This window comes from Haliotis cracherodii, unplaced genomic scaffold (genome assembly GCF_022045235.1).
Source record: "Haliotis cracherodii isolate W230 unplaced genomic scaffold, xgHalCrac1.p SCAF_9, whole genome shotgun sequence".
Lineage (NCBI taxonomy): Eukaryota > Metazoa > Mollusca > Gastropoda > Lepetellida > Haliotidae > Haliotis > Haliotis cracherodii.
In genome coordinates this window covers 14,489,451-14,514,378 of record NW_027266343.1, presented here as the reverse complement: position 1 = coordinate 14,514,378, position 24,928 = coordinate 14,489,451, and the positions used below count along the sequence as shown (strand labels likewise).

General features: G+C 42.3%; 2 protein-coding genes across 4 annotated transcripts in view; one reads left to right on the top strand and one right to left on the bottom strand.

Moving 5' to 3' along the window:
- LOC139452109 (coiled-coil domain-containing protein 186-like) overlaps positions 1-7,046 on the bottom strand; it is a 40,786-nt gene extending 33,740 nt beyond the window's left edge. For both annotated transcript variants that reach the window (XM_071233429.1, XM_071233430.1), the window contains exons 1-2: positions 6,940-7,046; positions 1,914-4,125 (exon numbers count right to left, since the gene is read on the bottom strand). In XM_071233429.1, coding sequence (XP_071089530.1) covers positions 1,914-4,096 — 2,183 coding nt within the window. In that variant the 5' untranslated portion in view covers positions 4,097-4,125; positions 6,940-7,046. The remainder of the gene's footprint in view (positions 1-1,913; positions 4,126-6,939) is intronic.
- Positions 7,047-7,298: 252 nt separating this feature from the next.
- Positions 7,299-24,928, top strand: part of LOC139453376 (tudor domain-containing 6-like) — a 50,206-nt gene continuing 32,576 nt past the window's right edge. Inside the window, exons 1-8 of one of the 2 annotated variants that reach the window (XM_071235057.1) lie at positions 7,299-7,390; positions 10,706-10,746; positions 14,609-14,710; positions 20,413-20,476; positions 21,404-21,495; positions 22,539-22,677; positions 23,312-23,392; positions 24,759-24,787. In XM_071235057.1, coding sequence (XP_071091158.1) covers positions 10,709-10,746; positions 14,609-14,710; positions 20,413-20,476; positions 21,404-21,495; positions 22,539-22,677; positions 23,312-23,392; positions 24,759-24,787 — 545 coding nt within the window. In that variant the 5' untranslated portion in view covers positions 7,299-7,390; positions 10,706-10,708. Of the gene's footprint in view, positions 7,408-10,705; positions 10,747-14,608; positions 14,711-20,412; positions 20,477-21,403; positions 21,496-22,538; positions 22,678-23,311; positions 23,393-24,758; positions 24,788-24,928 lie in introns of both variants that reach the window. The other variant, XM_071235056.1, reaches the window with a different exon arrangement.

Sequence of the window (24,928 nt, the reverse complement as noted above, 5' to 3'; positions counted from 1 at the left end):
CTCATGGGATTCGCCCTCCAAAACAAAAATACCCCAAACCGACCTAAATTAATAAATCAAATACTTAAAAGCTCCAACGACCTAACTAATGCAGGCAAACAAATAACCTTCTTGTAGATACCCGCCCACGTAGGAATATACGGTAATGAAAACGCCGATAAAGCAGCTAAACTATCCCTCAAAATCCCAGAAATAAGCCTAAACTTACCCATCTCAAAATCAGAAATTAAAAGTGTAAACAAGCAAAAAATCACAAAAAGGGCATAACCTATATCTAAACTCGAATAGCCAAATAAAAAAAGTGCTCAGCAAACCATTAACCAAACCAAAAATTCTCCATCTATCAAAAAAATCGACAGAGTAATCACTCAACTCCAAACAGGAAACACCAACCTAAATAACGACCTAAAAAAATATATAAAAAAACACACTACAGGTAACTGCCCACACTGCAAACAACCAGAAACCCCAGAACACGCACTCATCCACTGCACACACTACCTAACACATCGAACCGCATTACAAACCACCCTCAATCTAAACAAGGCTCTCACTCTAGAAGCAATACTAAACCCACAAAATAAACTAGAAAACTTCAAGGCCTTAGGCGTATTCTTAATAAAAACAGAACTAATAAAACACATCTAAAAACACAATAACCTACCAAATCAAAATAAAATAAACAAACAAACATCCACCATACCCAGCTCCCTTAGTTCTCCTCCCCAACCCCATCGGCATCTATTCAAAATCTCAAAATTCCCAAATTCTATATAAGCAACCCCTAAACCCCCCTCTTGGGTTGCACAGACCACTTTCGCCCTTTCGGAAACACATTAAATGGCCTGGCCGGGCCCGTGTGCGAAATACGCATCAGTCGGAAAGCGCACATTAAATCTCCAAAGTAAGTAAGTAAGTCATGGGATTCATAGACCTGATGGAAGAGTAAGTATATACACCAAAACGTTGTGTACCTTATAATCAAGAAGTTGACATCCATCTTTTCTCTTCCTTATGTTTCAGTAGGTTAAAAAAAATGTCATGTTTTTTATCGACATGATCAAAGTGTCCTTACTCAAAACGCCATTACTCAGTCTTCAGGTGTCATACATGTGACATGCTCTGTGTCATTCAACAAGATTAAATCTGTGTCAAAAGTGTACATCATGTACATGGCATCGGAGTCACAACGTCTTAGTGTTCTGTAGTTCTGTGGAATGGGGGTCAAGGACTGGGGGAATGGGGGTCAATTTCTGCCACCACTTAGCATTTGCTTAGAGTGAGTATTGTCTTACCCCACTTTTAGCAATATTCCAGCAAAATCACAGGGGTGAGGGGGTGGCGTAATGGACTTCACACATTGTAAACGGGAATTGAACCCGGGTCTTTGGCATGACGAGCAAATGCTTTTACCATCAGGGTACCCCACTGCCCGCAATGTGATGAACCAAGTCACAGAACATGGCAATTGCCAACCATCCAATCCAATGGAGTCGCCTCTTAGTCTTATGACAAGCAGCAGAGGACTTGGAACTGGCTTGACTCGGGTCCTGTCAGCACATTCAGGGTGCCCAGCTATGATGTTATGCATTATTAAAATTATATGTACTTATTTCAAGGTGTTCAGGTATGGTATGGAGGCAAGACATTATTTCAAGGAGATTATTTAGCATGTGTTTACATGATTTAGGACAACAACAATCCTGCAGCTTCACTGGTTACCATGGTTACCATGGTTACCATGGTTTCAGATTGGTTCATTTTCTAGAATATTGACTGATTCTCATCCAAAATGTTTTAAGATTTTTTTTCCATATTTGGTAATGCGATTGACGAATGTCATATCAAAGTTGATGATCTAATGGAAATGCCATGTTGCCATTTGACTCCTGCAAAATCACTGGGTTACGTACCTGCTAAGTTTTGTCTGACTGTCCTCCACTTGTTTCTGCATTCGCATCAGTTGCTCATAGATCGCCTTGACCTGAGGAGAGTCACACAATTCGGCCACACTGAATCCATTAGGAAGGGAATCACTGCCACTCAGCTGCTCACCTTCCATCCACGGTTCCATCGCAGAGTCTGTGGCCTTCTCTACAATAGGTTCCAGCTGGGACGCATCGGTGTGTGAATGCAATGCTGCATCGAGTTCTGACAGGAGGTCATCCTCTACATCACCCGAGTCCACCCCTGAAACACGAGACTGTTCGGGACTTGGGTGACCGAGATGTGATGGTAGAGAACCACCGGGACTAGCTTTAGCTTGAGATAGAGAATTTGACTGAACAGAACACAGAGGAGTAGATATGTCTTTTTGTGTCTCTTTCTGGTTTGCCGTAGATGAAACAGCAGAGACACTTTGTTGTTGTTTGCTATACTCAACGTCGGAATATTCTTCTGATAGTTCCACACCTATCTCTGTACCACACTCCACATTGTCTGGGTTTCCATTAACTTGACCCGACTGAGCACCTACTCCTGTTACATCCGATGATGGCAAGTTTGAACTGTCAGGACATTTTGAAGGAGAGGGCAGTTTCAGCTCCACATTTGAACCACCTGAAATGTCTGATATAGAACGTCCTACAGCTCCTTCCAAAGATTTGGGGGGCTCACATGATGGATGGTCTTCGTTTGAATTGTGCTCGGTTCCAGAGTCGAGTCCAAGTGCAAAGTTCCGATCACACTCAGGAGCTTGAGGATCTTCTACAAGCTCACTGGCATCTCCCTCCTCTGGAGCAACTGCTTGTATTGGACACAGATCTGCACGTTCTCGATCTGACCCTTCATTCACAACCTTAACACTGTTTTCTGCACTGTGTGTGCCACCATCACAGTTCATGGTCACAGCATCTTGTGATACCTCATCTTCCTCGGAATAATCATGGCCACTTGCAACAGAGAAATTGGACCCAGAAGAACACAACTGGTCTGCCTGAGAAAATGACGCATCTACAAAAACAGATTTTTGGCCAGCCACACCACATTTTGCAGATGGATCTGCACCATTATGTTTTGGAGTGGTCTCCCTTGATCGACTACATTCAGGGGAGGTTACTCTTGCCTGTTCATGTTCAGGGGCAGTTACTTTTGCTTCAAGGGCAGCAACAGAACCAATCTGCACTGGGAAGACTCCCTCGGCCTCTTCCCCCTCGACATGCAGGGAGTGTTCATTATTTCCATGTCTTTCACTCTCTGAAGCATCACCTTCCACATCCATTGACTCTTTAACAATGTCATTATTTCCATTAGAATGTCTTTCACTCTCCGAAGCCTCTTCTTCTACATCCAACAACTCTTCGACAACGTCATTACTGCCATCAGCATGTCTCTCACTCTCTGAGGCATCTCCTTCAACACTGAGTGATTGGTCCTCCTCGACTATGTCATTACTTTCATTCGAATGTCTTTCACTTTCCGAAGCCTCTCCCTCTACATCCAACAAGTCTTCGACAATATCATCACATCCATTTGTGTGTCGTTCACTCTCTGAAGCTTCCAGCTCTGCTCCCACACATTCATCTTCTGGTTGGTCAGTCACATCTGACCGAGCTACCTGCCCACCATCTTCCGGTTCGTCAACAACATCTGCCTGAGCTTCTGGTCGGTCAGTCACATCTGCCCGAGCTACCTCACCGTCATCTTCTGGTTGGTCAGTAACATCTGACCGAGCTACCTCACCGTCATCTTCTGGTCGGTCAGTCACATCTGCCCGAGCTACCTCAACATCATCTTCTGGTTGGTCAGTCACATCTGCCCGAGCTCCCTCACCGTCATCTTCTGGTTGGTCAGTCACATCTGCCCGAGCTACCTCACCGTCATCTTCTGGTTGGTCAGTCACATCTGCCCGAGCAACCTGCCCATCATCTTCTGGTTGGTCAGTCACATCTGCCCGAGCAACCTGCCCATCATCTTCTGGTTGGTCAGTCACATCTGCCCGAGCTACCTCACCGTCATCTTCTGGTTGGTCGGCCACATCTGCCTGAAATACCTCCCTATCATCTTCCACTGCGCCGCCTATCACAGGAAGTTCTGCATCTGCTTCAGGTTCAGGGTTTTCCACAATATCTCCACTCTCCTGATGCCCCTCACTCATGCCGAATATGAGAACTCATCAAAAGTTTTCTAAAATGAAAACATTTCACAATTAGGATTCTTTGATTCAAATTGTCAACAATTATGAATCAATAGACATCATGCACATAACAGATCTACAAGGTCTATGAATGAATACTGTTCAACATCTCACTCAGCCATACTTCAACAAAATTCCAGCAAGACCAAGGGGCACGGGTGGCTCAGTCTTCTTAGGCGCCGCAATTCGCTGTGGAGAGTTGTGTCCCTTGGGCACGCCAGAAACCTATGAGTCAGAGTTCGAATCCTGGTTCGCCCCAATTATGTTTCTTGGTTTGTCAGCACCATACCCGTGCTCATGGGTTTCACCAAAGAGGTAAACATCTAAGACCTGCATCACTTCGGGCTTTCCTCCCACATTAAGCTGACACGCCATGATATAACTGGAATACTGTTAAAGCGCCATACAACTCACTCACTCACTCACTCCAGCAAGATTATGGCTGGTTCTGGGCCAGGCGAGCCAGCAGATTAGGAAGCGAGCAACTATGTATTATAACACACAAAAAGCCATGTAGCACTTTGCAACTACAAAACCCTCACAAATCAACAGGGGTTGATCTTGACCTACAAAACTAGGGGTCCAGGGGATCACCATTATTAATTTCAAGGGTCCTTTTAGGACATACTTCCATATTTGCCAAACGTTGCCATGGTAACTAGAATGAACGCCAAGTCCATATTGATTGACATTGTATGTCCCATGCTGTATCAACTTACAATTCACATATTGAAATACATACTAATGAACTTCTCTCAAGAGATTGCCAGCATGTGCAGTGTTTAACAGGTAATCCATGCCTTCATTGCACAAATTACCTCGCTGTGGCTCGTAACAGCTTGTGGTTTCACATGCAATGAAACCTGACGTTCACTTATAGGCTGACACCAGACATAATCTGACAAAATTTGACTTCTCTGGCAGCACAAAACATGAAAATACTATCAGCTCAAAATATGAATTTTACAATTATGATCCTATTTATAAATAGAAAAAAGTCAAATGTCACGACACATGAATCCACAATTTAATAGTTTATATTTCATTCTAACAGTGAACAAGCGAATGTTGTTTAACGCCACAGTCAGCAATATTTGGTCTATATCACAGCAGCATGTAACCATGGTACATAATCAGGTCTGGGCCAGCCAAAGCAGTGAACACTTTAACTACTAAGCTATGCCATCCACCCCACTAATACTGCTGTTTTTTCTGTTATTTTGAGGGTGCCGGAGAAAATATTCACACATAGTTATCACAATTAGGTGAGGTGAGGTGAAACTGGGTTTAAGGTCGCGGCCAAGATTATTGCAATTTCATAGCTACAGGCAGGCATGTGTGTGTGGCTGCTGGTACTAGCCCAGACTAATACCGTTTTTTATGGTGCAAGCCCACTGAGATACCATGCCGCAGTTTAACATGAATACCCCACTCAGACAGCATACTGTTTTTGTTTGTTTATGTTTAACGCCGCACTCAGCAATATTCCAGCTACATGACGGTGTTCTGTAAATAATCGAGTCTGGACCAGACAATCCAGTGATTGATATCATAAGCATCAATCCACGCAATTGGGATACAATAACATGCATCAACCAAGTCAGTGAGCATGACCACCCAATCCTGTTAGTCGCCTCTTACGACAAGCATAGTCGTCTTTTACGGCAAGCATGGGTTGCTGAAGACCTATTCTAACCCTGATCTTCACATGTCCAGAGTATACTGACTCTGAAGCGACCACTCCTTGTTTTAGCCCATATGATGCCAAGCGCCAGGTAGGGTAACAACAAGTATCATATTTTAACGTCTTTTGGTATGGCGCAGTCAGGGATTGAACCTCAAACTTCCGCTCTCCTGATGGATGCTCTACCACTATGCCACGGAGGTGGTCTTATCACAATTAGAATATACTGGCTTACTTTTACCAGTTTTACATAATTCCTAAGCCGCTATTTGTATGTCAGCTGCTACTGTTGCTATGAGGTGCAAATAGGAATTGAAACAATATATCCTCTAAGGTTCATGCATAATATGAACATTTTGAAATGATGAGTTAACATTGTATTTCATCCAAGCACCAGTTCTTACATGCACAAAAACTGATAACTTGTGGATACTTCTCCGCTTAGGATTATGACCTGTATCTAACAATTACTGTACATCCTATGGTAATTACAATTTACAGTTCTGCATAAATGATAGACAATGTTTCAATTCTACTCATGCCATTTACTACAGCATACAGATAAAAAATATGCACCAGAAATGCCCATCCAAGAAAACCCAAAGACTAATGTGTAGTCTGAAGAAAATATAATTTTGCCAGAAACAAGCAATTGTAATGGAGCCCCATTGAGATGGGAGATTTTTAACATGTGGACTTGCTTCATTTATGACCAAACCATTAGAGTAAGGGCTGAACGACAGGGAGAGTAGTGTGGTTCAGGGACTGTGAGACAGACTAGAAAACCTGGCCCGAAAAGCCTCTAACTTGACTATATTGTTTACTGTAAATTGCTTATCAGTAAGTATCGGACAGCTTGCAGTCTAACAATAATGTAAAGCCAACATTGTATACAGAGCTAATGAGTGCAAATATCCTCTTCGGTTGTAATATTTAAAAAGTTTTGTCAATTCTTAGGAAGTAAACAAGCAAATGACACGGTCGCTGACAGCTCATTCAAGGGACCGAACTCGTGAAGACTATATTCGATTTATTGATAAACATTTTCATTTCATAATGTAAAAGGCGTTTTTTTCTCATTAACCCAAACAACAAAGATCAGGCAATGTTCACACTATACCTGTGTATTTGGAATCAAACTAGAAGTACAATAGGAAGTATTAGGACAAAAACTTGTCAGATTTCCTTGTGGAAACTCGACATCTTGAAACGGAAGCTGCCAACATATCCAAAATGGCGAAACGTCAAACAGATCACATGACTTCGCCGTGAAGAAAATATCTTTTTCTCATTATACATACTTTTAAAGTCTTAACCAAATAATTGCCCTAGAATCTCAATAAAAGACTCCAAACATCGTAACAACGTTTTCTGTTAAAACCTACTCCACCTGAACAAACCTGAAAAATCCATGCCATGCGGTCGAGGTTTCACTCACACCCAAAGGGGAATAACTGCTGTATCGCCGGGCATGTGGAAAAAACGAGAATGGGGGAAAAGTTATGAAAATAATGTCAATCGAGAAAATAAGGAAACTAAGACAGTAAATGCCTTGTCGAGGTAACTGACAGGTAAAAGGCAAATAACGGTTAGTTTTATGGCATCGTTGCCATATCTTTATAATTTAGTTTTGAAGATAGTTTGAGTGAAAATATCTCCAGACACATTGAGACAGTCCTCGTCTGGGGGACGTCTGCAAGATGGCGGGAGCCGAAGCACGAGGTTATTTCAATCCTGGAATAGGCTACCATGATTTCATGACAACTGTCGACAGTGATTTGAAACGTTCATAACAACATATGGCCAGACACTTAGTGGATATCGAATAATTGACTTCGATGTGTTTTGCATTTATCGAGTACATGAGCTTGGGCCGTGACGGGTATCTCTGGTACCCATGATCTTGGTAACTAGATCTACAGTACTACGCGGACCTGTGGTTAGTTACGTGATATACTGAAACGCACTGTAAACGCACCAGAGTAAAAAGTGACATTGACACTAAATCAAATTTTATATGGTGTTGTCTGTGCACTACAATCACACTCAGATAACTTAGTTCCACATTAGTAATGACAAGTGTCATTGGAAAGGATACAGAGTTTTAATGTAGAGGAAATAGAACACACAAGGGGTCCAAAGACACAGTCAGTACTGGTCCCTGGTTGCAATGCATGCCACACAATGCATTCTCATGGACAGTATCAGTCGGGATAACATTTTGTGGTCCTACTCCACTCGCGTTGCAGGACAAGTGCGAGCTCCTATGCCACTCAGACATATTGACATTTAATAGACTATTCCCAGTTTAGAGTTCTTTTGCAATTAACGGTCCAGTGTTCGATCCCCGGCCTCGTCATACCAAAAGACATTTAAAGATGGTACTTGTTGTTACCCTGTCTAGCACTCAGCATTAAGGGGCTAAAACAAGTACTGGTCAGTTCGGAGTCAGTATACTGTGTCTGAGTGGGGTATTCATGTTAAGCTGCGGCATGATATGTCAGTGAGCTAGCACTTTAAAGCGGCATCAGTCCAGACTAGTACAAACAGCCACGCACACGAATCCACATCGCTATATAAGTGCAATGATCTTGGACGCAACGGTAAACCCAATTTCACCTCAGCTCACCTCACCTTACACTCAGTGGAACATTGGGTGCATACATGTAGATTGGTATTTCTTGTGTAATTAGTGGAGTTACTTACTGTCTCAAAATTATTTAACATCACTTGGAAAGCTGCTTTGCGATTATTGAATGTAAACATGGTAAACATCTGAATTTTGTTGCCGTATGTGTCATTGTTTACTATCAGCGGACCCATGAAAATCCAGGTTAGAATAGATCTTCAGGAACTCATGCATGCTGTGGGAGGCGACTGTGCTTGTTGTAAAAGGCAATTAACTGGATCGGGTTGTCAGGCAGGCTGATTTGGTTGATGAATGTCATCGTAACCCAATTGAGTAGATCGATGCTCATTATGTCCATCACTGGCTTGCAGAGCTCCAGATAAGCTGCGCATCAGAAATGCAGAAATATGCAGTGAAATAAAATTCAAGTGTATCAAATATGCAACGAACATTACAGATACGCTACAGAAATAAAACTTGTGTGTATCATCAAAATATTGTGAAGTAACCCTGCGTAATACATTAGAAAATCAGCAACTTATTTTGAAATTATAAACGGACATTCCGTCAACCTTGTCAAACTCCACGATAACAGTTACATCATGACCATTTGCCATCACACTTTCTTGTGGAAGTATCGCGGTTTTTTTGAGTCCTATAAAGCTCTCGAACCCACACGACACCAGTTTGCAGGGACTAGATGAATAGTGTTTTTAAATATTTAACTTAAATACCCACATTTGTAAAAACTAGTGGGTAACAGAAATTTGAATACCCAGATAAAATTACTGATACCCAATGATTTTAAAATGCATGGGTAAAATACCCACAACACCAAAAGCTTATCTGGAGCTCTGGGATTGTCCAGTCCAAACTCGATTATTTAATTACACAGTGATATAGCTGGAATATTGTCGAGTGCAGCGTTAAACAACAAACAAAACAAGCAAATACTGTCAACACCTTTCATTGGCTGAAAGTCACAAGTAGTCCAGACAGAATCGAACTTACATTTTTTTTCAAATATAGCAGTCAGTTCTGATAATGCCAAACATGTTTCTGCTTCAAATGACGTTATCGCTGAATCGCCGACCACAAATTGTTTGGGATACACAGAATGTTTCCCATGGTGCACCTGACAGTAACCATGATGAAGGAAGGTCAAAATTTTCGATGATCCTGGCTTTGCTTCTGCACGTAATTGTCAGCATAATGATTAAAAAGACATACTTCATGTCAGCTTTGTTTAAATCATGTGGAGTCTTAATTCAGCGTGACAAAGCTATATTCAAATTTTAGGACAATTCCATTGATGCTAAATATAGGACATTAGATGTTGTTGCTGCAATACGTAATATCTGAGAAAGATGCCATGCGAAACATTCATGTGTCAGTTACGTAACTTTTGGCTGTCACATTTCAACTCAAATGTTTCCTTCATTTTTGGAATTCATTAAAATGAAGATGGAACTGACACAGAATTTGTACAAGACTTGTGAACTTAACTTATACAGAGCTACAGATGAGCTGCGTATTTGCGTAAAATACCCACCAAAACTATTCAAAACCCAATTACTTTCAATTAACTTACGTACATAAACGCATGCATTAAATGGAAAACTCAGTTGTCTGAAAACAGCACACGTAAACACCCAATAAAGCTTCTTCAGCATGCGTACAATGGAGCTAATTTCCGAAGCACAATTACGAGCTAATTAACTTTCTGTGTCAAGCCAATGTTTAGAACCTTCATATAACATCTAAAACCATATTTCATTTTTTTTGCTTACTCATTTTGGGAAAACCCCAATAGAGTGATGAATAGATGAGGGGAAAAAATATTGGTTACCCAATGAAAAATGTAATAACCCAATTAAAATAGAAACCTTCAAGTAAAAACTCAATTGCTCAAAAAGTTGTCTGGAGCTCAGCTTATGAATTTGTAAATATGTTTATTGCATCTCGGATTAATGAACAATAAAGTCACTATATTCACAACCAGTTCTTATGAGACTTACCCCTCACAGAAAGAGATGTATAAATTCCAAGTGACTTGTGATTGGACAGAAGCTGTATGTCGTATGTGACAACTGACACATACTCCTCAAAGGAAGATAAAGGACCACCCTATGCTTTCTTATTACCATAGTCAATATGTCATGCCATGATTTCATTTGAGCATGCTGAGTAGTATGTTTCAAACATTTGTCCCGTTGTGTTAAGCATGCTTAATACCAGTATATATTTGTCATTGCAGAAGATGATGGCTTACGGGCAAAGGGAGAGGATTTTCATGGGGTAAGGAGAATTGTTTTATGCCATAGTTGTCAGCTGCAGCATATATCTTGGCGGCCTGCAGCTAATGATTCCTGTCGAAACAAACCATTTTGTGTCTGTCTGATTTCCAGAGCTCCAGATAAGCCGCGTATCTGCGTGAAATACGCATCCGAAATGTAGAAATACACAGTCAAATATAATCCAAGCGTATCAAATACGCAACGAACATTACAGATATGCTACAAAAATAAAACTTGTGCGTATCATCAAAATATTGTGAAGTAACCCTGCGTATTCGATTAGCAAATCAGCAACTTATTTTGAAATTATAAACGGGCATTCCGTCAACCTTGCCAAACTCCACGATGACGGTTACATCATGATCATTTGCCATCACGCTTTCTTGTGGAAGTATTGTGGTATTTTTGAGTCCTATAAAGCTCTCGAACCCACACGACACCAGTTTGCAGGGACTAGATGAATAGTGTTTTTAAATATTTAACTTAAATACCCACATTTGTAAAAAGTAGTGGGTAACAGAATTTTGAATACGCAGATAGAATTACTGATACCCAATGATTTTAAAATTCATGGGTAAAATACCAAAAGCTTATCTGGAGCTCTGGATTTCTGCACTAACTTGCCCCCAGCAACCTAGGCTTGTCTTGCAAGGTGACATGTGAGGTAGTCAGACTCAGTGATTTGCTAGATGGCATGTCAGTGTACAGGACAGCTCAGTTTATCACTGTTATCTGGTCCAGACTTGATTACATACACCCTTGTGTAGCTGGAATGCTGCTGAGTGGGGCATTAAACAACAGATACTGCATTTCACGTTTCAGTTCTTTCATGTCCCTGTCTCTGTAAGAAGACAGCCAGCATTAGTACTTAGTAACCAGTCATCCATGACAGTTTCCCCTCTTGACCACTATTATTATCCCCCGCCCAACGAAGTTGGCGGGGAATATTGAAACGGGTTCCGTCTGTCCGTCCGTCACGTTTCGTTTCCGGAGCATAACTCATAAACCGTTCGGTGCCTTTTGCTATTAAGAAATTTAGAAATTTTTATTTTTTACGTTTCCATGGCAACAAAATGGACTTAGGTTCTGTGAGGGTAGGGTTCGTTTCCGGACTCAAAAACCGTTCAATATTTTTTCATCAAACTTTGCAGGTCTGTCAGGTACATGCTGAACTGGTGCCTTTTGATATTTAGAAATTTTAGAAGTATTTATTTTTTACGTTTCCATGGCAACAAGATGGACTTAGGTTCTAAACTCATCTTTTTTTACAAATTCCATGACAAGTTCCACCTCGGTTATAAAAGGTTAGGGTTTGTTTAGATTTAATTATGTCATAAATTCTGCAACAGGGGTGGGGGATATAGCCACGTTAGTGGCAAACTCTTGTTTTAATTTTATTTTTATATATATATATATAAGTATATATATACACACATATATATATATTTATTATTATTATTGTTATTATTATTATTATTATTTAATTTGTATTATATGGGTATTGGAAGTCTGAAGCGTATCACGATATTGCAATTCGAAAGCAGTGTTAGAAATTGGCACGTTAGAAGTACTGTCGGAAATGCAAGATAACTGCTTTTCTGGCTTCATATAATAAATACGAGTCGTAGGACTAAAAAAAGAGCATATATCAAAATAACGCGAATTGCCCTAATCTAGCCTGTCCTAACTGACACTGTGATTACCCTTAAAATGTACTTTTACAGGTAAAATGATGATAAACTTATAAAAGTATATGATGTTGTCATGCATGTATGAAACGGCCTATAACCTGAGGTATTTACCTGACACCTGTCCCGAGGTGATGACCTCACACCGGCCCGTGCATTCTCACAGGTGCAAATGTCACCGAGTTGGGGGTGGTCTCAAAATATTGCTGTTGTTGTACTTAATTGACATGCGTTGATGAGGTAGCAATTTAGGATATGTACTGCATTATATTTGCTTGGAAACATGATGGACTAGTTCGGAGCTATGAAACGGGATGAGTATTGGAAGGTTGCGGTTTGGGAATCCAGAAGTATTTGTTGTTCTACAGTTGGCCTTTTGAGGTAGCATTTATCTCCGCTGATGACGTATATGAATCTGTACTTTTGAATGCTATGTTATGTCTGTGACAAACCCTGTACATTTAGCCAAGATAGACACAACAGGGTTGAGCTCAGAATGTCTGACTGCCGTAGGTAAGACAACGTAACCGTGTTGTGCCACCAGCACATGTCTTGTACTTTACTGGTTTCTTATTCAGCCGAATTTTTTCCATGAGTTGTACTTTTGTTTTATATGGTCTGAAGTCGACCAATGTCATATATTCCTGTATGGTCTCCTTCAGACTACTCATGGTTTGGGCGACAGTATCTGATTCCCGGACGTTATATTAACTGGCATTATCTATGACAATCACACTGGCGTTGTTTAAAATGGGCAATAGCTGAAGTTCCGACCAGTCTATGAACACATCACCTCCTATAATTTCCTTATGAAAATCACCATTTTTCTTTTTCGTCTCGAAAACATCCATCAATAAGCCCCATGTCATGAGTTGCAGTGTTCAAAACAATGACACGATTACCTTTACCTGATGGTACCATGGGTGTTTTTTGTCCATCTGCCTATAGCCACATGTAGTCAGTGGAATGATTCACCGGGGTAATTATCTGAACGCTCTGACTGTGATAGTTATGAATGGTTCAGAGATAATGTGACCTCATAGACAGGATGGAATATTTTCCCCTGAAAAGTGCTCGGTTATCGCCACGCGCAGTGTATCGAAATCCCATCTCTTGGAGAGCAATAGTGAAGTCAGGGAAACATTAATTGTATCTTTAATTCCTCCCAAAATATACTACAAGTCAGGGTTACCTTCTGCTCATAAAGCTTGTACACTATACACCTAATCACCCTGTATCAAAGCTGTCTAATATCCTTTTACGCCCCAGTTTTTTTTTTGAGACCACCCCTATACCTTTTTCTGTTTTCTTATCATACCGTAGACTTGATGATATGAATTAAAAACACCATAGCTTGGGCAGTTCGGTAATTCACCCTATCTAAATTAATAAATAGTTTCCCTCTATCTCTCTCAAGTGTAAAGAACTTGTATGCATTTCCAAGTACAGACTCCATATCGTGTACCATGGTTATGGCTATGCAAGTGTAATGTAACATGCATCATGGGAGCAATGTTAACCTAACAAACACAGCATCATTTTGTAACTTTTAGAAGATGCACATGTAGAATGTTCTCAAAATGATTTTTGTGTATGGAGTAGATGTTTTATGAAGACTACATTATTATCATTGTAACAGAGTCACGTGCGCATATTTCTATAGTCCGTTTCAGACTGCCATCATTGGACTTAAAATAAATGTTAATTCCTGTTTTCGTTCAAATTTGTCTCCTGGAAACTTGTCGATAGGACTCCTTGTGACTGAAATACTTCAAACCACTTGTAGGGCGATCGGTAGTTATTCGATATTTCAATAACAACAGTATGTGAAAAATTATATCCCATTTTAACAGACAAAAAGCAGTTTTCTAGCATTTCCGACAGTACTTTAGTCCTTTAGCATGTTTAGTCCTTGCAAAAGTGTCCAATGGTTAAGGTATCATAAGGACTAGTAGAAATTTGCATTTTAAAGGTTTTTCTATATGTTATCATTATAAGGACTAGTGGACAAAAACTATTAGTGTCTATGACTGACAAGTCTGTATAGTGATACATTACACAATTTTTAAAAATTTCTTGCTATACATATCACAATAAAGCCTATCTCATCTTATAACTTAGCAAGAATAGCATGAAGTAGTGTTGTAAGAACCAACCCGGTATTTTCTGCTGCAGGGGTGGCGCTGAACTTGACAGATGGGATCCGTGTCAGGAAGACTACGACAACCGACAGTTCAACTCGTACAATCAAGGCCCTGGAAAAAACTTAGAAAACCGGTAAAAACTTAATTCCATTTTATTTAAGAATCTGAGAAATTCTTTTTTCATTACTTACTTCGAAGTGCAGTTTGTTTAAGGTCTCTTGTTATATGGCCCACTGGTTGACTCTGATTTCTGACTGGAATCTGTTGATAATGTAACCATGGTAACCCAGGTGCTGGTACTGTATGGACAGGATTATGTTTATGATGTAACCATGGTAACCCAGGTGCTGGTACTGTATAGACAGGAATCTGCTTATAATGTAACCATGGTAACCCAAGGGCTGGTATTATACAGACAGGAATCTGTTTATAATGTAACCATGGTAACCCAGTGGCTGGTACTGTATGGACAGGAATCTGTTGATAATGTAACCATTAGGGCTGGGACAAGTCCAAATTTACTACCCGGGTATCAGCTCCCCTATTACCCAACCCTACCCGGGTACCCACTCTACGTCTTTTGATGTCTCAAAATGTCCGAATAGGAACGTTTTTAGCATAGCGCTGGCAAAACGTATTTAGATACATGTGTCAATCTGGTCATGCATACATTGAAGTTGACTTAAAGTATATGTTTATTCAACCATATGAAAAGTCAGAAGGAATGGGTGCATAGTCAGAAAGAATAGCGAACATTAATGACTTGTAGTGTAACCATAGAGTTCCAGATAAATTTAGTCATTAGACAATATATCACGTACTAACCACGGGTCCGGGTAGTCCTGTGGGTACCCGGGTCCTACTCAGTACCCACCCGACCCGGGTACCTGAGTTACCCGTCCAAGCCCTAGTAACCATGGTAACCCAGGGGCTGGTACTGTATGGACAGGAATCTGTTTATAATGTAACCATCAGGCCCCAAACTTTAATTCTCTTCAGATTAAATCCTCCTTGGGGCACCTTTTGCATTTTCCTTGCTCAAGAAAATCTACATGACATAGTTGTAACCATTTTCCTTAATAAAAAATGTTACCACACAAAAAACTTTGTTTTTGTATGATATACGACCACCCTTATGGGGGCTCACCCTCCACGGCGCGCCACGCCAGGGGGAGCAACTCTCACCCAAACCACTTTCCTTATGTCATCTGTAAGAGACAGACGTGCTGATATTTCACACAAGACAAAATAAGAGAGTAACTATCGTTCGTCAAGAACCATGGCTGACCAAACTGTATGTATGGTACATTTCTTTCATTGCAAAGGCGTAATACCTCGCATTGTAAAGTTATAGAGTTGTAATTATACGCCACGTGTACGGTACCTTTGAATTCAAATGGCCGTAATGGCGTCCATATTGTAGTTCCACGGGCTGTTACATGTAACACCAAGGCCATTGGAAAAACGGCTTGGTTTTTTTTTATATCATACAGCATTGGTCTACAATTTTTTCCTTTACATAAACCCAAGGTGGTGTGTTAATTTATAAACTACAATTACCTTTTTTACGGGTTTTTACACCTTTGTGCGCAACACGCCCCCCTTTGGTGTTATAATTATACTACGACATTGGCTATTAATATCTCGTTACAAATCGCATTCTACATTACGCCTTTGCTTCTAGTTTCACAATTTATGCACGTATCTTTCCGATCTTTATATTGCACTGATACACTTTAATACCCTTCCCGCCCACCTCTGAAATTACGTTCTTTTTTTACAGACCTTCAACTGTGTACGGGTTGTTCTGCTACCATCCCCCCTAAGACCGGCATGAACGCTGCCTAAAATGTCTGGCAGAGGATAGGCATTGCCTTTACCCCACGGGCCCCAAAAAAGAGACAAGTTAGCTTGCTCCACTTTAAAGCCTTCCCCGTTTCCGGCCGGATGCAGCTTCGAGACCGGGTTTCGGCTCCGGCTCGAGGTCGCTCCCCAGCGGAGGGGTGGCGGGCGCCGGCCCGTGCACTACCGACGCACAATTTTTCCCTAGCAGAGCCAGACGCCTCTTCCGAGGCCGAGGCTTCCACTAGTGGATACCTAGCACAGAGCCAGGTGGGTTCCCTTGAATGTCGGCTGTTGATGTCGGTATCTAAATACTCGACTTCGACACGCCAAGACCTCCTTGCTTTGCCGTATAAGATGGGTGCCACCCTCTTCCCTGGGGCTCAGCAGGTGGTCCGAGAGGCCACTCAATTGTATACTTCCATCAAAGACCACGTAAGCGGACTTCTCCACTTGACTCCTCCTGCTGAGGCACCGGGTTAGAAGTCCACACCTGCCTGGAAGCAGCCGCTTCCTTCAGGTAAGGGTGCTGGGAGGAGCAAGAGAGGCAGCTTTTTCGCGGGGCCGGGAACCCATCAGGTTCCAATTAACGTCCGAAGAGCCCCAGGTGGACCGACAGTCGCAAGTTATCGAACTGCCGACAGCCGGATGTCCCAGTAGGCGGCCGACTGGCTCTATTCCTGAAGTTACATCCCAATCCCTGGACCCTGCCCACTCTAAGGGATGGCCATTTGCCTCGATGGAAACATCATCCGCCCCCCCTTCTCCGGGATAAAGCACACTACGGTGCTTGCTACCCGAGAGAAGGCGGAATTTCTCCGTGCCGAGGTCAACGCACTTCTTATGAAAGCTGCGATCGACAGGAAAGCGAGAGCTTCTACTCGACTTATTTCCTAGTCACCAAAAAAGACGGAAGGTTCAGGCCTATTCGCAATCTGAGAAGGCTGAACAAACTTATAGAGGTACCGTCCTTCAGGGTGGAGACACTGCGTTCAGTGATCTCAGCTGTCGAGACAGAAGAATTTCTAACGTGAAGAATGGCTCACGTCAATAGACATAAAATACGCCTATCTCCACGTACCCATACACCACGAGTTCAAGAAATACCTGAGGTTTTCTTTCAACGGGAGGTGTTACCAGTTCAGGGTTCTACTATTCGGGATCTCCACGGCCCCGAGGGTGTTCACCAAGCTGATGTTGATTCCTGCCCAAGTGGCCAGGTCAAGGTCGGATCTGCCATCCCTACCTCGTCGACTGGTTACTAAGAGCTCTATCGCAATCCCTGAGTCAGATAGCTACACAAGAAGTGATAGACATTCTGATCACTCTAGGGTGGATAGTCAATCTCAAGAAGTCAGATCTGAGCCCTACTCAGAATCTAGTCTTCTTAGGGGCGCATTTCAACACGGTGAGCGGACTTGTATCTCTATCACAAGATAGCAAGTTCCTTATGTCCGCAAGTCACACTGCTCGTACATGGCTCCAGTTACTGGGCAACATGGCGGCGACAGTGGATGTGGTCTGGCAGGCGCGCTTGAGAATGAGTCCCATTCAACAAGCACTCCGTCGACTGGGCGAACTCAGAAGATCTCGAGACTCCGCAGTGGCTCATTACACACCTTCAGTGGTGCACCAAGGTCGGGAATCTGTTCCGGGGGCTCCCCCTCGACACTCCCGTTCCGTCTCTCACAGTTCAAACAGACGCGTCACTCTGGGGAGGCGTTCTGAACAATCACACTGCCTTGGGACTATGGTCCCAGCAGGAGATCGAACTGCATATCAATGTGCTAGAACTGAGAGCGGTCAGGTTGGTGTTCCAAAGCTTCCTAGATCTGCTTCTTGGCCAAGTGGTTCGTCTAAAGATGGACAACCAAACGGTGATGACTTACTTCCGGAAGCAGAGGGGAATGGCGTTTCCGTCGCTTCGCCAAGAGACGTGGCAGTTCCTACTATGGTGCGACTCTCACGATATCAGGGTGATACCTGTTTATCTCCCGGGCGTGGACAACGTCCGTGCGGACGCTCTGTCTCGCCGGATCCTCGCTCCTCACTGGGGATATTCGGGATTTTCTCCCTGTTATACAGGTCATTACAGGTGGATCTGTTTGCGTCTGCGGTGAATCACCAGTCACCAACGGTCTGCTCCCGAGTCCCCGACCCGAGATCAGTGGCACCGGACGCCTTCCAGCTAGATTGGACGGACAGAGTTCTGTGGGCATTTGCCCCAGTACCTCTGATTTCCAAGGTCCTGTCTCAGCTAGCCACTCAGCCTGCGCGACTACTTATTCTCCTGGCACCTCTTTGGTCGGCGCAGAGTTGGTTTCCAATAATACCCAAGTTTCTAGCTCAGCCTCCTGTTATATTACCTTTACGACCGGACCTCCTATCCCAGAACGGGGCCCTCCACCCGAATCCCAGCAGCTCTTCACATCCCTGTCGACGGGGCACTTCTGGGTGCACACCCATTAGTGCAGGGCTTTTTAGCAGGTGTGGACAGGATCCGACCGCCAGTCCGGCGGATCAGTCCCCCTTGGGACTTGTCAATTGTTCCTCATTTTCTGTCAGGTCCTTCCATTCAGGATCTGTCGTCTCTCTCTCTTCAGCTGTTGAGCTGGAAGACGGCGTTCCTTGTGGCGGTGACGTCCGGCAGATGGGTAGGTGACATATCGAGGTGGATAGTTTCAACCATTTGTACAGCGTATACGCTTACAGGCCTACCTACGCCCACCAGGTTGAAGGCTCATTCGGTTAGAGCAGTGGCTATGTCACAAGCGTACACCGCGGCTCTGCCCATTGAGGAGATCTGCTCCACGGCTATTTGGAGCCAGCCGAGCACGTTCATCAAACATTACCAACTCGACAAACACTCAAGCGAGCATGCTTGGTTTGGTCAGTCAGTCAGTTCTCCGAACTGGGCAAAGTTCTAATCTCTAGCCGATTGAGCATTCGAGATTTTAGACAGTCCTCCGGTTATACTGCTCAGTAATGGTCCGGATTTTATCTTCTGCGGTCGATAAATATCAGTCCTTACTACTCGATAATACTCGTATTTTGCACACGCACTCCTTCCATCCTCGGGGACCCTCTGACCTAGCTCAGCGCGGGTTATAGTCTCTTATTATCTACGCCCCTGTATCACTTTTTCAAATAAGTGGGGGTGGGGGGTGTTTCGAGTTCTCAACTAATGACAAGCCGCAAATAGAGGCTTTATCATAATATATGGTCGACTACGCCCTGTCTCTAGCCCCCGCCTTTCGACGGTGGTGTCTCACGATAAGGTTGGTTCCATTTATTGAACTCTATATTTTATTCTGTTGAATAATCAAATACGATGTATTTATTTACGCCTGTTGCTGACGGATGCCACTTCCTATATTATATTTAGGAGTCTATCTTGATGCAAAAGGTGCCCCAAGGAGGATTTAATCTGAAAGAGAATTATACAAACCTGTAGAGGTTATGAATTCTCTGATGAAATCCTCCTTGGGGCACAGCCACCCACCTCCCCACATTCTGTCAGCATTAGACATACGGAAAGTGATTTGGGTGAGAGTTGTTCCCCCTGGCGTGGCGCGCCGTGGAGGGTGAGGCCCCGTAAGGGTGGTCGTATATCATACAAAAACGAAGTTTTTTGTGTGGTAACATTTTTTATTAAGGAAAATGGTTACAACTATGTCATGTAGATTTTCTTGAGCAAGGAAAGTGCAAAAGGTGCCCCAAAGAGGATTTCATCAGAGAATTCATAACCTCTACAGGTTTGTGTAAGTTTTTACCAAGTAACCATGTACAAATATCTTTTTCTAGGTAGCCACTGGTAAAATTAAGAAGTCAGTGCAATATTATAGGTAGCCAGTCAATTGAAATTATCGTTTTAAAGCATTTTAATCAAATTCCTAGTGTAATATGTACAAGTCATAGCATTAGTCTTGGAATCGTATATTAGCCATCTTATTGCCGAACACTGAGAGAACATCCTTCTTTATTCTGTTTCAGACACCGGAATACCATCAATGGAATCACCTTGTATGTGCAGAACCTGCCACTTGAAATTGACAGGGTACGGTGAATCTTTGTCATTATCTGCTCTCAGCGTATTGCAATATATTGAGATACAAGTATTTATCATACCATTTATCATACCTCCATGTCAGAATGATAAGATCTGATTGGTCCAGGTCATCTTGAAAAATAATATGTATTCCACCTGGAAGGGAGTTTCTGAGCAGGAGAATAATCCCCTTATACACTGCTTCGAAGCAAAAGGCCGCACTCTTTTATCGGAGGCAATGAAAGTCATGTGACTTGGCCCAAGTTAACCTCAGCTCAATCGAACAGCTGTTTTCTATTAATTTTGAACTTCTTTTAATTCATTTACAATGGCATTTTAAAAAGATTAATGGCAGTTTTATATCACTTGCTATGTTATCACTTTCAGTAGTTATGGGCACACTATGAGAGATCATGAAAACTTGAAATCCGATAGGTTGTTTTTATGCAGTAACGTGATCCTAATGTTAGATGTAATGTTGTGAATTGCAGCAAGTTCATGTATAAACTCAGGGCTGTTCAAATTCCAAAATTCTTACTAAACTTCTAATGTTATAAAAGAGTCCAACAACCACACTATTTTGTATCACATCAAGAGTTGCAATGTAAATCTATTAAGGTCAACTCTTGATGTGAACGAGTCCATAAAACCCTTCTTTTGTGACTTAGTATTGTTCATGATACATCAAGTTGCAAGTGTCATGTAGGTTTACCCGAAACCCACACACCTCGTCTTCTATTCATACAAGGGGCGGTCGGGTAGCCTAGTGGTTAAAGCGTTTGCTCGTCACGCCGAAGACCCAGGTTCGATTCCCGACATGGGTACAATGTGTGAAGCCCATTTCTGTGTCCCCTGCCGTGATATTGCTGGAATATTGCTAAAAGCGGCGTAAAACCATACTCACTCACTATTCCTACATCTCTAACTGTGTTGCAGCAAGGACTCATGAACCTGTTTGCGGCTGTCGGCACCGTATTGAACTCTCATGTCGCCATCTCCATGAAGGACAACTCCCAGTGCATGTTTGGGTAGGGACTGATGCTTTATTCCTGCACAATCAGCAGTATTCCAGCCATTTTACAGCAGCCTCTTAGTAGAGTCGATGCTCCACAAGCTGGTGGTTTATGTTATGGGGTGAAGATCTGGGATAGAATAGGTCTACAGCAGTCCATGCTTGCCGTAAAAGGCGTCTATGCTTGATTGATGCTCATGATGTCAGTCACTGGATTATTTACAGACTGCCGTCATATAGCTGGAATATTGCTGACTTTGACGTTGAACAACCAACAAGCACATTATGGGGAATGTCCCATTGGTATGGTGACATCCAATCACTGAAGTCACCGAGGCAACAACCCTTTCCACTTTAGTCAGCTCCACTGACAAGCATGGGTTTCTGTGGACCACTTTAGTCCAGAGTCCTAGTGGAGTGAAATTGGATCGGTCTCCATGAATTGGCTGATCACTGGTTTCCCTGGTTTACACTTGATCATCTGCTGCTGTGCTGTGGCTGGACGTCTGCTGACTGCCTGTAACACTTCCTCCCTCCTGGGTACGATGTGGTATGTGACAGTCAGTAAAAAAATTTAATTCACAAATGGGAATGGAAACTTTCCCCAATTCCTCTGAATTTAGAAAAATAAGAAAAGTAAAAAAAATCCCAATTTAGAACAAGTTAAAATTTCAAACATGCCTGCTGTGGGCACCAAGTTTGGAGTCCAAGTTGAATCCCTGGGAGATACGGAGGTTATCACCTTTACAATCCCAACCATTGACAGCTGACATCTTGCTGTGATGTTTGTTTCTGACTGTCAGCTGACATCTTGCTGTGATGTTTGTTTCTGACTGTCAGTTGACAACTTGCTGTGATGTTTGTTTCTAACTGTCAGTTGACATCTTGCTGTGATGTTTGTTTCTGACTGTCAGTTGACAACTTGCTGTGATGTTTGTTTCTGACTGTCAGTTGACAACTTGCTGTGATGTTTGTTTCTGACTGTCAGTTGACAACTTGCTGTGATGTTTGTTTCTGACTGTCAGTTGACAACTTACTGTGATGTGTTTGTTTGCTCAGCTATGTGGAAATGTCCTCCATCCGAGAGGCGGAGGAGGGAATCCGGAGGATGGACGGTTTTGTCATCAGAAACCACCGACTGAAAGTGCAGGTTGCTCTCTCTCAGGAAGAAAAAGCAGCCCGAGCACGCAAAAGAAAGGTATGTCTTAAATTCCTACAAGTCCTGGATTTGGAATATTACATTCTTGTTTTCTTATCAATCTACCCTTAATAACTTCCTAACATTAAAAGATCGCTGTGCAGAGTTGCTTTCCTTGGACAAGCCAGAAACCTATGATTGTGGGTTTGAATCCAGGTTCGCCCCGATTATGTTTCTAGGTTTATCAGCACCATACCCGTGCTCGCGGGTTTCACCAAAGTGGTAAAGGTCTGAGATCTGCATCTGCTTTCCTCCCGCATTAAGCTGACACGCAGCAATATAACTGTAATACTGTTTAAAGCGGCGCTAAACCCAACTCACTCACTCATTTTAAAAGATCAGTAAAAGCCAGTTTTTGTTGAAATTTTTTAACTTGAAATCAACATTATTTAATATTTTATAGTTATTCCTGCCTCTTGACATTAGAACAAGCCAAATGTGAAACAAGGCTCGGTTTTCTGTGCCAATGGAGTCCGAAGCTCTTATTTGTTGATATTGAAAATTGAAAATCACAAACTTATGATTGCTGATTGCATCCCTTGATAATGGGATCCCTGTCGATCTGTTTGGTGATGTTGAATAGGTTATCAGCACTCGAGGATAAGGTTTGTGTAGTGCATTTCCCTCCTTGCAGGAAGACGAGGAGTTTCTCAGTCAGTTGAATTGTGGGAGAAGAAGCAACATGGGAAGCGACTCCGATGAACGCAGTAACAAGGTAAGCAGTGGCAGCATTGGAGTAGCATTGAGAGTGAGTAATGTTATAAGGGTAATGCAATTTTTCAGGGCATTATGATTTACAGAAGCCTTAGGTTTTCCATTTACTGCCCTACGAAGGAGGGCAGCTGAAAAGACCGAGGGCTTCTGCAAATGATAATGCCCTGAAAAATAGCGTTATCGTTATTATAGCTGAAATGGATGGAATTTGTTATCAAATAAAAAGAAACAATATCGGGTTTGAAACATTTACTGCAATCAACATGAATGTCACTGACCCACTTCTACAAATATGGAAACGTCATAGAACAAACCAGATGACGTCACTATTGAACGTGACGTCACCTATCCTATCCTATGACGTCACCTAACAACGGGCGTAATAATGGCCTGTCGTCAAGCAATATGAGGGCATTATCAAGTTACAGTGACCCGCTCATTTCTGATAACATGCGGGCGGTTTATCGATAATTTTATCCATTTTAGCTATAATAATGCATTAGTCTGGAGTGTTACAGCTCTGTCTCAGCAGTCTGTACATAGTCATGTGTGGACCAGACAAACCGACAACTAAGAGCAGGAGTGTGGAATGGGAGTGGGATAACATTAAAACCACTGGAAAATATTGGCAGAATATAACTTGACAATGTTTTTAGAGGTGGTATGGTAATCTGAAGGTCACAATGGATGTTCAGAAAAGACTTATTTAAGCTGGAAACTTTGTTCTCAGATCGTTTCCACACCAGGATCGAAGATAAAGGATGAAATGTATAGTGTGCGACAGGATATATTTTCTATTTATTACTTATCCTGCATTACATATTGCACATTGCTCTTACTCCCGAAGTCCTAATTAGAAATGAATGACGATCTATCAGCGTCTTCAGTGGCTCTTTTGCCCAACATGATCTCCAAGACCCTTGTGACCAACTGGATCGGGTGGTCAGGCTTGCTGACTTGGTTGATGCATGTCATCAATCCCAATTGCGTGGATCGATGCTTATTATGGCAATCACTGGATTGTCTGGTCCAGACTCGATTATTTACAAACCGCCGTCATATAGCTGGGATATTGTCAAGTGCGGCGTTAAACAACAAGCCATCATCAACCATCGTGTTGGCGGGAGACGCAGATGGTCTTACCTACAGCAGGGTCCGTGTTTAATGTGAATGTTCTCTGTTGTTCCATTTATCATCATATTATCCAGTGATGAAACTTCATATCACAGATTACCTGATTATGGAAAATTCTAGTTGCCACGTCTGCCATTTTGTGGTACAGGACTAGTTTTCTACAGGACTAGTTTTCTACTGAAGCTATAATCTTGATGTGAAAATATATGACGGAAGAACTATTTGTTTTGCAGGGTAGATCTTTCCAAGGCAGCCGACCAAGGTTAGTAGTAGTAGTAGTAGTAGTAGTAGTAGTAGTAGTAGTAGTAGTAGTATATGAGACTGGTGTGTACACTTGTGTATTGTTTGTATTGAGGCACACTGACAGTAGTTTCAGGCATTGTTTTTTTTCTCAAGTGAAATG